The 14,404-nt window shown below is 34.5% G+C and overlaps 2 protein-coding genes and 1 non-coding gene across 7 annotated transcripts; 2 read left to right on the forward strand and 1 right to left on the reverse strand.

Annotated features, from left to right (window-relative positions):
- Positions 1-243: 243 nt before the first annotated feature.
- On the forward strand, positions 244-8,249 carry LOC124820975 (LEAF RUST 10 DISEASE-RESISTANCE LOCUS RECEPTOR-LIKE PROTEIN KINASE-like 1.2). Of its 4 annotated transcripts, none has more exons than XM_088096337.1 (4): positions 244-1,131; positions 6,200-6,247; positions 6,513-6,773; positions 7,237-8,249. In XM_088096337.1, the coding sequence occupies exons 1-4, from the start codon at positions 360-362 to the stop codon at positions 8,187-8,189; spliced, it is 2,034 nt and encodes a 677-aa protein (XP_087952463.1). In that variant the 5' UTR covers positions 244-359; the 3' UTR covers positions 8,190-8,249. The 4 variants fall into 4 exon arrangements, with proteins under 4 accessions (XP_087952463.1, XP_047148726.2, XP_087952464.1 ...); XM_047292770.2 differs by having other exon boundaries at positions 245-1,131; positions 6,206-6,247; XM_088096338.1 differs by lacking the exon at positions 244-1,131 and adding an exon at positions 4,328-5,794 and having other exon boundaries at positions 6,206-6,247.
- Positions 2,507-2,587, reverse strand: TRNAL-CAG (transfer RNA leucine (anticodon CAG)). Its single transcript has one exon. It is a non-coding gene; the product is annotated as a tRNA-Leu (tRNA).
- A 2,785-nt stretch (positions 8,250-11,034) lies between the features above and the next one.
- Positions 11,035-14,016, forward strand: LOC124820976 (LEAF RUST 10 DISEASE-RESISTANCE LOCUS RECEPTOR-LIKE PROTEIN KINASE-like 1.1). Of its 2 annotated transcripts, none has more exons than XM_088096341.1 (4): positions 11,035-11,876; positions 12,329-12,391; positions 12,511-12,768; positions 12,861-14,016. In XM_088096341.1, exons 1-4 carry the CDS (start codon positions 11,162-11,164, stop codon positions 13,805-13,807), a joined length of 1,983 nt encoding a protein of 660 aa, XP_087952467.1. In that variant the 5' UTR covers positions 11,035-11,161; the 3' UTR covers positions 13,808-14,016. The 2 variants fall into 2 exon arrangements, with proteins under 2 accessions (XP_087952467.1, XP_047148724.2); XM_047292768.2 differs by having other exon boundaries at positions 12,341-12,391.
- Positions 14,017-14,404: the final 388 nt, after the last annotated feature.

Raw genomic sequence — 14,404 nt, forward strand, 5'->3', positions numbered from 1 at the left:
TAATCTTTTTCTCTCTCCCTGTCTGTAACGTCTGCAATGGTAGACAAATCGAAATGAAAATCAATTAAACAATCAGTGAGAGAGAGAGGAATGGAGTCAACATTTTCAACTTGTTCCCTTCTTTTTTAAAATTGGTCATTGTATTGTATGTGGAGATGATGAATTCAGAGATAAGAGGTAGAGACAACTAGACATTTCTTTTTCACTCAAAGAAATGTCAGAACCATCCACTCCCAATTCCAGCTTTCAAAGTCAAATCCCTTCGCTTTAGGCGGCCATAATCCAACTGTTCATACTTTTTCGTATAACCAATTCTCTTCAATCATCTTCATCCACAGCTACAAACAAAACCTTCAAAGATGATAAACCAAAACACCCAATTTTTTATCCTCAAACCCCTCCTTTCTCCCATCATCATCTTCTACCTCCTTGCCCAAATCACTTCTTCTCAAGTCGATCCTAAATTCGTTGCTTGTGCACCCAAAACCTGCCCCAACAACAACCAATCTATAAGCTTTCCTTTTTACATCCAAGGAACGCAAGAACCTTACTGTGGGAGCCCTGGTTTTGAAATCTCCTGTTCTCTTGATGGCTTCCCTATCCTCAATCTCTCTCACACCCAATACCTCATTCATCAAATCTTCTACCAAAATCAGTCCCTGCGACTGTCCAATGCCGCGTTCTCAGCTGTGCAATCAAACACCACCAGAGGTTGTCTTGTTCCAACTCAGAATCTCACTCTTCCTCCTACTAACGTTTTCGGTGTTGCTCCGAATCAAACGGACATGGTGTTGTTCTACGGCTGTGACGCACCTTCGCTTCACGAACACAGAGTTGGGTGTTCTGCAGAAAACGAGACGAGTTCCGTTTTGGCATTGGATAAAAGAGATGAAAATATAAGCGTTGTGGCAGAGAATTGCAATGGTGAGGTGGTGGATACGGTTGTGGAAGATGGAATAGGAGGGGTTGCTGAAGCGTTGAGCAAAGGGTTTTTGCTGTCGTGGACTGCGAGTAACTGCAGCGTCTGCAACAGTACCGGAGGGAGGTGCGGTTTTGATTCAAATATGTACGCTTTCAGGTGTTATTGCACTGACAGAGTTCATTCTGCCAAATGTGGAGCGGATGATCCAGGTCAGTCACTCTTCTTCTGCTTAACCTTTTGCACTTTTCCACTTTATTTTTATCGTCAAAAGAGAAAATGGATTGCTTTTATTTGATCGAAAGAGATCCCAACTAAATAGGGACTACATGTTAGCTGTACTGAAACTGCATAATTGCAATGGCTGGATGAACACAAGCGTTAATAGGAAAATACCTATACAGACTACTAAAATATTGAATTTTGGAATTAAATTTAAAGATTTAATAAAGTTGCTAATACTTTAGTTTTTAGACTAAGATTCAATACACAAACATGGTTTTAAGGATAATTAAGCATGTTACAAGAGTGATGTATGTTTTGCATTTAGCGTGTCTTCTTGGTTTGCAGTGTGTTGTCTGTGGCAAACACAAATGCAGAATTGGGAGTATTGAAAGCTCCCCTCTTCTTTCTTCTGTATTGAAGGTTTAAAATACTACTTCAGTTTGTTTGGTAAAAGAAAGGACCTAATCAATCTTCAATGATGGCTACGTCTCTAACAAAAACTAAGTGAAAATAACTACACAAAGTACTTAGTCAAGCCATAATGACGTGTTAATCAGTATAATAATATTGTTAATAACTTATATTAATGTGTCAGCACATGTACCAAAAGAAATAATTAATAATGTCGGTACAGTTTTGAAATAAAAAAAAAAAATGTTACTTCTGTATCTATAAAATAGTTGACTCAGAAAATAATTTGAATATTCCAATGCTTGAGCTTTAAATTTCATTCATTGTCAATTATTTAGGATGGGGCTGCTATTGGCTATTTTTCATTGCATGTATTTAGCTCTAGGTTATATTATTGAGAAATATGAAGATATTAATTCGATATTTCAGAGTTATATACTTCATCAAACATTTTTTATTTTATTTCAGAAACTTACTAAAACACAATTACGGCTATTAAACTCTTACTTTGCATTTTAAAAAGGTTAAATTTTGTACTAACGAAAAAGAATAACCGTACAAATAAAATTACTTGCACAAATACAATTTTTAAACTAATTTTTTTATATAAATTCAAATAAAAACTTCTTTTTGCTGTGAAATAACGAATTTGATGGATCATATAAATTTTTATTTATACAATATATTATTTATTTGTTCAAATAAGCCAATAAGCTTTAAGTGTCATTAATTGTACCAATTTATTATGTGGGTGGGTTGAAATGGATTGGGGCGGGATGTTTGTAAACTTTATGGAGATGGTTACTTTCTAAACCACCCACATTGCTCCTGCACCACTACATTTTTTTAAATTTACAATAATGGGCTGAAGGTACTACTGGGCCACTATTAGTGAGGCAACTGTTAGTTCTATAAAATAGAAAATAGAAAATAGAAAGAAAACAAATTTTTTGTCAAGAATGGGATTCGAACCCATGCCCTTTCGGACCAGTACCTGAAACTGGCGCCTTAGACCAACTCGGCCATCTTGACTTGTTTGTTTGTAGCTAATCAATTTCTTTGATTATCTAAAATATAGTAAACAGTAAAAAAAGTAAATATTAAAACTTTAAATCTTTAAAGGATGAACTTAGCTGCTTTTACAGAAAATGATTAATAAAGTATCTAGTACGAATGTAATATTCAAGAAAATTTATTGGAATTTCGTTATGTTTTGTTTATGAAGTCCAGAGAAAATAAAAGTCTTTTTCTGTGAACTATTTGTTATCTATGAAACGATTTTGTATTGGAAAATAAGGAATTTTCCAGAAATTCTTCCATTCCATATCAGAGTAAAGTTTTTGGTTATGAAATTATATATTTCAAATATGATAAACAATCTTAAAAAAAAAGTAAATTTGTGAAATTCATAATCCAAACTATAAATTTTGGAGAAAAACCAAAATTAGGATAGATGTTTGTACAGTCTTTAAGAGAAGTAAATTTAATTTAATTATTACTATTATTATTAAAACACGCCAACCCATATTACTCCTTCTTAATGGGCTAGTGGCGGAACTTATCTAATACCTTTTTGTTCACGTAATTATTCTGTGATGACTATGAAATATCGTAGTCACAGTTCACAACAACTAGGTGATAATTTCACTTTAATTTTTAGAAAGGAACCCTGCTTATAAGTTAGATATATTAGGTCTAAAGTTGATGCATTTAATGTCACTATACCTTAATATTTGCCCACAGCGTAATGTGTTTGGAGGTTGGGTATAAAATCTTCAAAGTAACGTGTTTCTTAGGGTAGTTTATATAGTATGCTACTACTACTACTAATAAGAATGGCTGATCCCTACTCAAAGGTTGCTAATTACTTTCTTTCACTTTAGTGTACTTTACAAGAGAAAAGTATGTTTCTTAAGAAACTTCTTTATTTGGTTGATAAAATTTCCATCAACTTCACCACTTGCAGTGTAAAACTGTTTCCTATATGGTGTAAAATTTTAGGATGGATCTCATTTTATTGTGAGTCCCATGTCAAAGTCTTTTGTCTCTCCTTTCGGGAGAGATATGTCAAAACGGTGGAGTATGAGGACATAGCATACAAATTTGAACGTAAAAATAATGGAATTTACATTATAAGCAAATAAATAATTTCAAGTCTTGGAAAAACTAAAACAATTTGTTTCACATCCCTGTAGTGTGTGAAATGAAGAGAGATGCAAAGGAAGAATAGATAAGTTTTGTGACAAAAGAAAGATGGCAAAGAATATTTGAAAAATGGAAAAAAGCCACCTTAAGAGAATTGACGTTTTAAATTGAAATTGGTGTGGTTGGCTATCAAAATTTTTCGGTTAGATAAGATGGGACCTTGCAAGATAAACATGAAATTGGGAAGCAAATAAATAATACATAATAAGTGGAAAATGTTTGTCTCACACTACGGTAAAAGATGCCAAGTCACTTGAAAAGGATAAATAAAGAGACTTTTCTTTCCATTTATGTTTGTGGACACAAAAAGCAGATTACCAGAGAAAGTAACATGATAACTGATACAAGGGTTAATTATATCTGTAGTTATCTCATTGTTATAAAGTTGCCAAAGAAGCAAAATTAATCAGATTCATGTGATAACAAGTCCTGCGCTCACTGGATTGATTCATGTAATGAAAATCTGAGTTTGATTTTTAGTAGTGAGTAATACATTATCGTTAACAGTAGTTTGCAAGCCAGTGAAGCAGGACAAAAAACTTTCATTAGTTCACACAGAGAGTGCTAGAAAAGTGTTTGAAACTGGAAACAGCAGAAAGGAGGAGGGTAGGTGGCAAGAAATTTGAAGTCAGTGATTATGACAGCGAACGCGTTTTCTCTCTGGCCTCGTTGACTTGTCACGTTGAAGTAAAGTGTGAACCTAACCGCTTAAAAGGACTTAACCATCCTTAACCTTCTCTTATTATTTCTTACACTCTTTCAACGTCATTTAGTACTCTTTTTTCCTACCTCTTTTAAATGTTTCAACCTCGTTGGCCCCACTGCATTTCCCAACTCTTCTGGACTCCTTGTGATATTTTTTTAATCTTCATTATGATGCACACAAGTGTTTTTCATTCTGCTTTGCGTCTCTTACACGGTTTAGAGCCTCCCGGACCAAGACAAGTTTCGCTTTTGAAGCAGAGTACGTTAAGAGATTATAAGGAATAAGCAGACAAGTCGAGTCTTTGTGCTTCCGTCGATAGTCGCAAGAATTGGTCTCCCTCCCCTAATGGCTAGATATGTATGTATGTGTAAAAATGTCTTGGTTTTACACTCCCTCTTCCCTGGAAACTTTTTCAAGGAGTATTCCCTGAATTCCTAGTCATTTTCTAATTCAACTGACGTATCAGGCGCTTCCAGTGGTGTTATATTGGAAAGAGTATAAAAGCAAGTGAGACAAATTTCTGCTCAGTTTGGATAATCTAATCGGAGATGAATTCTATGCTATTTTTCTCACAGACGTAGTGTGCGATTGAAGAAGCATGAGTCCGGTTCATGGGTTCGTATTACTGCTTTTGTTTTCTAAGTTTATGCCACTTCCCTTGGCAGCCGGGGACCATGGAAGGTGTCCACCTTCATTTCCTTGTGGATATCTTGGCAATCTCACTTTCCCTTTTACTATAACTGGACGCCCCGACTGTGGCTTCTTGTCCATACGAAATTGTAGTGATGATCCACATACGCCCAAATATATCCAATTACAACCAAATGGAGGTTGGGTTCAGGTTGTAACCACATATTCGCTTATTAGTAGCTCTACTATCCGTTTAGCAACTTTTCAATTTAGAGACAAACATTTTTATGATCTTCTGCAGAACCGAAGTTGTGAAGTTTTCAAAAACAGTTATACTCTTCCTCTTAAATCTCACTTTGCTGCTTTTAGATTGTTATACAACACAAGTCTGTTCTTGTGCAACAAGACCCTCAATGTCACAAATAAAAATATGAGCAAGTATAATGCGTGCCGTGGCTACGGTATCTACTACAACCACTTCAATAAAACAGACGAGGATGCGTCTCGGAGTTCTTTGAAAGCGTGTAAAAAGGTCCTGCTTCCAATTAAAGACGTGCCTGACGCCAGTGACCCATTTACTTTCGTAACTGGCGACGTCACTGTTGCAGTAACATTAACAGATCAATGTTCAGATTGCCACTATCGCAAAGGAGGGCAGTGTCAACTTGACAGCAGAGAGCAATTTTGTTGTGCCAATGGTATACTACAACAAAAACCCTGGAAACAAAAGCATCCACGAATGCAATGCACTAATACTTGTTGCTTTTATCCGCTTTCCGCATTGTAGGTTCTTAAATGTTTTTTCACCGTTTACTTTTCTGTAAAATTCCCCTAGTCCACTTCCTTCTCATATATCATAAACATAATCAAACAGCTCAAGAGAAGTGACCTTGATGTTCCTAATCCATGTTCTTATCGTTTTAAAATTTCAAATCTATAATTTAGTACACTTAGACTGAAAGAGCTCAGTTGTTTTTATTGCTTGTCTATTGTCTAGTATTTTTTGGTGCAACACCCACAATTAACGTGCTATATTTATGTCTACATAAATGTATCTCCGCACTTCAAATCTGTGTCGTTTGCTAAAATGTTTGTTGGAATAGCTGCAGCTCCGGAAAAAAGGTTGCGTCGGAAGGTCAAACTGGCTTTAGGTAATGAACTGTTTACTTAACTCGATGTTCCTATTCAACATGCGATTTCAAAATTGTTGATCCTGAGTGTCAAAGTTCATCAGCGTGTGAATAAAGAGGATCTGCAGATTTCTTTTTTCTTCCCAGAATGATGAAAACTTCTTTAAAATTTTGTATAGCTCTATGAGTGCTAATTTCAATGTCTCAGGAAAGTAGCAGCAGTCATACACTCTGTTGTGTCTCCCAGTATCTTCAATTGATATTTTCCCTTGGGCCCTTTTCACAGGTTTAGGCATTGGAGTCCCATGCATGATGTTAATTGGGTTGTTGTTTTTCCTTCTACTCCGCAAACGAAAACATGATACCTCAGGCGGACAACTAAAGTCAAGAGATTCTTATTCAGATTCCTCCTCCATTTCTCTTCGAGCAAATAGTGCCGAATACTTTGGAGTTCCACTCTTCTCTTACGCGCAGCTTAAAGAAGTGACAAACAATTTTGACCATGCTCAGGAACTTGGAGATGGAGGCTTCGGTACTGTCTACTATGGTAAGCTACTTTATCAAACACCGCACAATTCATTGATTGTTTGGCACACAACATGTTATTGTATAGTTTAGAACTTGTACTACGTGTTCATTGGTCTTGGTCAATTTCAACACGTCCATGGTCCAGAACTTTGATCTCTGAAAAATTGATCACATTACATGTAAAATGAAAATTGGATAGGACTTTGAAAGTGTAAAGAAGAATTAAACAGTGAATACATAACAGTGATCACATTACATGTAAAATGAAAAATGGATAGGACTTTGAAAGTGTAAAGAAGAATTAAACAGTGAATACATAACAGTGTGTGCTTGGACAGACTTATTCATAAACATCTGTAAGTGAAAAATTAAAAAGAAGAAAAAAAATAACTAGCTTTTTCTTAAGCTAAAATTAGTTGAACCATTCAATATTTATCATGTAATTCTTATTGTAACACTTAGACCCTGAAATTAAACTGCAGGAAAACTCCCAGATGGAAGGGAAGTTGCTGTTAAACGGTTATACGAGCACAATTGGAGGCGAGTAGAACAGTTCATGAACGAAGTTAAAATCCTTACACGGTTGCGTCACAAAAATCTAGTGTCACTCTACGGGTGCACTTCACGGCACAGCCGTGAACTCCTACTTGTGTACGAATACATTTCAAACGGCACCGTAGCATGTCATCTACACGGTGGATTAACCAAGCCACCATGGCCTACACGTATGAAAATTGCCATAGAAACTGCCAGTGCATTGGCTTATCTCCACGCCTCAGACATCATCCACCGTGACGTGAAAACAAACAACATTCTCCTGGACAACAACTTCTGTGTTAAGGTAGCAGATTTTGGTCTTTCAAGAGACTTCCCAAACGATGTAACACATGTCTCCACAGCTCCGCAAGGGTCCCCGGGTTACCTTGACCCTGAATATTATAGCTGCTACCAGCTGACTAGTAAGAGTGATGTGTATAGTTTTGGGGTTGTGCTTATTGAGCTGATCTCATCCAAGCCTGCTGTTGATATGAACAGAAGTAGGGATGAGATTAACTTGTCAAATCTAGCAGTTAGGAAGATTCAAGAAAGTGCAATTGGTGAGCTTGTAGATCCTTGCCTTGGTTTTGATTCGGACAGTAGGGTTAAGGGGATGATAGTTTCAGTGGCAGGGTTGGCTTTACAGTGTTTGCAGAGGGAAAAGGAGTTGAGACCTTCGATGGATGAGGTGTTGCATGAACTGCAGAGAATTGAGAGTGGGAAGGATGAGATAGATGTTGATAATGGAGGAGTTGCAGAAAGTCGTGCACATTCACCACCACCGGCTTCACCGGAGTGGGACGAAGTTGTACTGTTGAAGAATACGAATCCTACTTCCCCTGACACTGTCACTGATAAATGGGAAAGTAAATGTACTACACCTAATATAAGTGGCTAATCACTTGCTCTATCATTATTTCTTGATAATCTCATTTTACCATACTCGTTATTAGTTGAATCACACTTGTTTAATTGTGAAGAGAGAGGATGATTACTTATAGAGCACATTGTTGTCCAGCAAAAGAGCTAAGGTGAGGATGCATCAGTACATATAAATATTACAAAATTCTGTACAAAGATACCACAAAAGAGTAAGTTATTGGCACCAAGTTTGCTGGGCTGTTCTACAATGTTCACTGGATTTTAAAAACAGGCATTGTTTATGGAAAATTTAGCATTGTAATTTTTTGAAAAAAAAAATCACTAGAGAATAGAGAAATTGTTTCGAATTCTGTGTTTAAGTTTATCAGATTGGATTGAAACGAAAAATTTAAATATCATATAAAAAAGTCTATAAACTCAATGATTTAACTTTTTTAATTAAAAGTAATTTTAATCATTTGTACGTTGGATTCAAACGAAAAATTTAAATATCATATAAAAAAGTCTATAAACTCAATGATTTAACTTTTTTAATTAAAAGTAATTTTAATCATTTGTACGTTGGATTCATATGGTATTTTAAAAAAGAAAATTTTAAGTCTAATTTAATTTTACAAAATAAAGTATGATGTTAAGTTTGTATCCCTTATTGTAAAATTGTTTTATCTTTAATTAACATATAATTTAACATACTATTAACATATTTAATTAACATATAATTTAATATAGTATTAACATATAATTTAATATACTCTTCGTCTCTAATTATGAAATCATGAAATCATCTTATTGTAAAAATGTTGATTTTTTTTTTATGTTAGAGGATTATGATCAATTTTACATTCACTAAAGATTTATAATACATGCACATGATATATCCTTAATGTGAATAAGTTTTATTAACAGATGTATTAGAAATAATACCTTTCGAACAAATATAGTTAAATAAATTGGTTTTGTCCCAAAATCATAAGACTATTAAGAAGTGTGAATCTCCTTGTCCAATTAGTTTCTTAAGTGTTACAATTCATTTATGACATAAATCAACTCAAAGCATATAAGTCTAACTTATCGATTTAAAAAGAACAACATAAAAGTGTTTTTTTTTTTGGTAAAAACCTAAGCTAAAAGTATATATATATTTTTATTTTAAGCCCAAGCTTTTGTAGTCTAAGTTTTATTTTTATAACAAATTAGTTTTCTTGGCTAATAACAACAGTAGTGTTGCCAATAGGTTGAGGACATTAACTGATTGTCAATGATAACTCAACTGTGGGTAACATGATAAACTTAACAAAGAATAAAAATTGATATTATCTCTTAACTCAATTTTATAAAATAAAAAGTGATATTTATACTAATTCATATATTATAATTTCTTTTTATTTCTAAGTGAGAATTTTAATATTTTGTATTAGAATCTAACGGATAGGAGTAGAGAATATGAAAAGTATAAATTAAAATTTTATTTTTTATTAAGATATAAACAATAAAAATAAAAGAAACACTATTTTAAAAACTATGTAAAATGAATAATATAATAATTAAAATGAATATTATTGCATTAAAAATATTTTTAATACAAAAATAATATAATAGTAATTTATTTAGACATTTATTTATTTTATTTAAAAAGGAAAAATCTTTTTAATTGTTGACTGAAAATATTCTTCATAAAAAAAAATAATTGTTGTTAAAATTAAGATTTTGGTAATTAATGTAACTGAGAAGACTACATTTTCATTTCATACTCTCTTAGACATGTAAGTTTTCATTAAAAGTGAAAAAAAAAAATGTTTCCACGATATATTATTTTTAAATGCACCAATATTTATAAAATAATACATTAATATTACTTAAAATCTTGGAGATGTATGGGTAAATTTATTCATCCACATTCTAAACAAAAAGTTTTAAAAGTTAAAATATAATTTGTAAAATTTCTCTTAAGTTTCTTTAAATTTTGATTTTTAAGTTGATAAAAAATTAGGTTTAACTTGTGAAAGAATTTGATTATTTTTATTTTTTCTTTTTCTATATGTCATTGATTGGTCCAAAATTACTCCACAATCAATAATAATAATAATAATAATAATCATAAACACTAATATAGACCAATCACAGAATGACACATAGATGATATTAAAATGCTGTCAAAAAATCTTGTCAAAGTATCGTTATCTTTTTGTTAACATCCACTTTTCCGTAAATGGTATTTTCATGAATAAAAGAATTAATACATATTTGGACAAGTTTATTATAACATATTATATAAAACAAGAAATAAATAAATAAACTAGCTTTCATAAAGCTAATATATTTCAGTTTAATATTTTATGTACTTTTATTTGTCAATTGATATATTGTAAACCCAGTTAAATTCAGATGAGCATACAGAAAGATCTTTGTAGCGATGGCTGAAATTCTCTACTTCTTTCCTTTTGAGAAATCCTGAAATGTTGAAATCTACTGGAGACTTTCTCAAGACGCGTTTTCTATAACATTTAAGACTCATACTTGTGCCCGTCACTTTGACACAACCCTCCGTCACTATCCACAAAACCTATTCTCATTTCCTGTTTCATTACCACATGTGTTAAATCTAATCTCTTTTTTAATTATCCATCAAAATCAATAGTATAATGCATATGTAGAAAATATCGAACTCTTTCGATTACCAAATACTGACGTTCAAAGTTCACCTATGTGGATTTTTCGGAAGAGTCAATTCCAGTCCTGTGTTTGTGTGAATATGCTTTTTTTTCCAAGTCTTCCATACTCTCATCTTCCAAGTCAACTTGCCAATCAAAGACGTTCTTTAGATTAGTTCGTTCATGACATGTATATATTGTGAATGGGGTGAGACTATGCAAGATTAAGAACACTGAGCATAACATCATTCATAGAGAATCCGCTCACTGTTAAGAGATTTCATCACTTGTTCCTTAAAATATTGTTTTACCAGCTGCTAGCAATTGGGAATTTGGTATGGCTATCGTATATTTGTTCAACTTCCTCTTGTTTTATCACCTTCTACTCATCCTCTGTGCTGGTTATGGATATGGGCACCAAGGTTGTCCACACTCCTTTACTTGTGGCAATCTTGGGTCTTTCCATTACCCTTTTACCAAGGCAGAACAACCAGACTGTGGCTTGATACCCATACATGGTTGTGATAATCCTCTATCAATCCAAAAATTGATCCAGCTGGAGAAAAATGGAAACTACTTTGTGCTTACAGGCAACATTCAGCAGGATGGGATTTCAATTTCGGATGAAGATTTGCACCGGCGTTTACAAAACAACATCTGTGACACTTTGAATAATAGCTACAGTCTTCAATCCCATTCTCCTTTATACTCTTATTATATAAAATATAATGTGACACTGTTCCGATGCAAACATGACCTCAATATGAAACCCCCACCACATTATTTTAATCATTCCTGCACTGAGTATGGTTATGATATCTATTATGACAGCCTTTCCTTACCAAGGAATGATGAAGCTCATAAACTTTTCTCATCCTGCTCAGTTCTTCACTTAGCAAAAAAGGACAAGGCCGATACCACAAACATTCTATCGTTTTTATCTGCTCAGATGGTTGTTCAAGTAGTATTATCTAAGGATTGTGATGAGTGCTATAATCACAGAGGAGGTCAATGTTATCTTGACCGCGATCATCAGTTCTACTGTCACAAAGGTCAGCTTCGCATAGATCTATTTTATGTTCCTTTATCCATTGAATGTTTCTTTTCGGTACATTGAGTTTTCTGAATCAGACCACTGAGATTGTCACCAATGAAGGATAATTTTAGAGGTAGCTGCACCTATTTTTATTATTCTTTAAAAAATTATTGTTCTTGATTGACCATTTAATGATTTCCTGTTTAGCACTTCAGTGGCAACTTGGCAAGAGTCAAGCTGATTACTGAATGTTAACTTTTTTTCTGTTTACCAGAAATCAAGAGCTAATTCTCAACGTAAATCCACATTTAAAATACTAATCTCTTCCGAAAAATTTCCATGTACCGTGCTTTACTTTACTCGCACCAAGGCAAATTGGCAATTAGATCAGACTGTCGTAATTTTATGTTCTAATGTTAGTCTAAAACTTCATTACTTCATTGTTTACTAAACTTTCTTCAATAATAGCTTCATCTGCAGAGCCAAAGCATAGCAGTAAAACTTTGAGGCTGGTACTTGGACTTGTAACAGGTAAGTTAGTAATATATATATTTTATTTAATCCATGCCTGGGAGTGGGAGTTCGTATTTGTGGAAGTATTGTATCTTCAAAGTTTTTCCCGATTAATATTTGGTATCTCATCATTGCAGGTTTATGCGTGATATTATTAGCCATAGTGCTAACTGGATGCCTTGTATTTAGACGAAAACGCACTCCTTCAGGTCCTCAACACCGATCGAGAAACGCAGACACTGATTCAATTGGTCCCAGCTCAAATCCAGACCCCGAAAATTGCAGGTTCTACTACAGAGTCCCTCTCTTCTCTTACAAGGAGCTTAAAGAAGCTACATACAATTTCCACAACACCAGGCAACTTGGAAGTGGAGGCTTTGGAACCGTTTACTATGGTAAACCGTTCTCTCACCTTCATGTTATATACTTGTACAGATTTTGTGTGAATGAGTTGTAACCAGTGATTGATATGGTGTTTAACAATCAGGAAAACTGCTAGATGGACGAGAAGTTGCTATCAAGCGTCTCTATGAGCACAACTATAGGCGAGTTGAACAGTTCATGAACGAAGTTCACATCCTCACTCGCTTGCGCCACACAAATCTGGTGTCCCTCTATGGCTGCACTTCACATCGCAGTCGTGAGCTACTGCTCGTGTACGAACACGTTCCAAATGGCACTGTTGCTTGCCATCTCCACGGTGATTTTGCAAGGCCACACACTCTTCCATGGCACATAAGAATGAAAATTGCGATAGAGACCGCAAGTGCATTGTGTTATCTCCATGCTTCTGACATCATCCACCGTGATGTCAAAACCAAAAACATTCTCCTTACCCAAAGTTTCAGTGTTAAGGTTGCTGACTTTGGTCTTTCAAGGCTGTTCCCGAATGATGTCACACATGTCTCCACTGCTCCACTAGGGACCCCAGGTTACCTTGATCCGGAATATCACGAATGCTACCAGCTTACAAGCAAGAGTGATGTGTACAGTTTTGGGGTTGTGCTTATTGAACTGATATCTTCTAAGCCAGCTGTTGATATGAGCAGGCATAGGGATGAGATAAACTTGGCTAACTTGGCAATGAAGAAGATTCAGCAAAGTGCATTTAGTGAGCTGGTTGATCCTTCTCTTGGTTTTGATTCGGACAGTGAGGTAAAGAGGATGATGATTTCAGTGGCAGAATTGGCCTTTCAGTGTTTGCAACGAGACAAAGATTTAAGACCTTCAATGGATGAGGTTTTGAAGGTGCTCGTGAGAATTGAAAATGATATGCCTGAGCATCTGGATGAAGAACAATTAAGTCCACCCTCTCTACCTTCACCAGATTGGGATGAGAATGGATTATTGAAAAACTTGACGGTACAACTTTCACCTAAAGCCGTCACTGATAGATGGCACAGTGAATCTACTGCCTCTAATGCCAGTGCTTAATTTTGATTCACTAGTTAGTCATTATAAATGAGAGTCTTGTAGTGTACTTTTTTATTTACAATTACCGTAGCTGGTTGTATCTGTTGGAAGTCCCACATCGACTAGAGATAAGGCCAAATTAAAGTATATAAGTGGGTGCAGACCTCACCTTACAAGCCGGTTTTGTGGGGATGAGTTAGGCCTCAAGTCCACTTCTAAATTACCTCACCTTACAAGCCGGTTTTGTGGGGATGAGTTAGGCCTCAAGTCCACTTCTAACAGTATCCGTAAAGGAAAATTTGGTTTCTTTCTTGACATTAAACAATAAACAAACTTCCTGAAAGAGTAGTTTTTTTATTTTGGAAATTTCTATATCAAGAACAAAAGCAACATAAAGGGAATTCTTTAAGTACTATTTATTAGAGTTAGTTAAGTTTGAGATTTATATAAAACCGTTCTGCAGTGTAATATTTGCTTTTTAGAACAAATTTTTGGAACAAATTTAAGAAAGAGTAATATATGTTTGTGCTGTGGTTTCCCATAGTTGATATGGAGATAATTATAATTCTTGGAAGAAAGCGTGACTCTTCTTGATATGAACAAGTTTGGTTACACCAC

The sequence above is a fragment of the Vigna umbellata genome, chromosome 8 (assembly GCF_029865625.1).
Source record: "Vigna umbellata cultivar VRB3 chromosome 8, Vumbellata_1.0, whole genome shotgun sequence".
Classification (NCBI taxonomy): domain Eukaryota; kingdom Viridiplantae; phylum Streptophyta; class Magnoliopsida; order Fabales; family Fabaceae; genus Vigna; species Vigna umbellata.

Excerpts from the sequence above, each read along its gene's own strand:
- LOC124820975 (XM_088096337.1), top strand. The coding sequence starts at position 360 with ATGATAAACCAAAACACCCAATTTTTTATCCTCAAACCCCTCCTTTCT. Across the intron at positions 6,248-6,512 it reads GAAGGTCAAACTGGCTTTAG|GTTTAGGCATTGGAGTCCCA; the intron begins GTAATGAACTGT and ends CCCTTTTCACAG. Across the intron at positions 6,774-7,236 it reads CTTCGGTACTGTCTACTATG|GAAAACTCCCAGATGGAAGG; the intron begins GTAAGCTACTTT and ends ATTAAACTGCAG.
- LOC124820976 (XM_088096341.1), top strand. The coding sequence starts at position 11,162 with ATGGCTATCGTATATTTGTTCAACTTCCTCTTGTTTTATCACCTTCTA. Across the intron at positions 12,392-12,510 it reads GGTACTTGGACTTGTAACAG|GTTTATGCGTGATATTATTA; the intron begins GTAAGTTAGTAA and ends TCATCATTGCAG. Across the intron at positions 12,769-12,860 it reads CTTTGGAACCGTTTACTATG|GAAAACTGCTAGATGGACGA; the intron begins GTAAACCGTTCT and ends TTTAACAATCAG.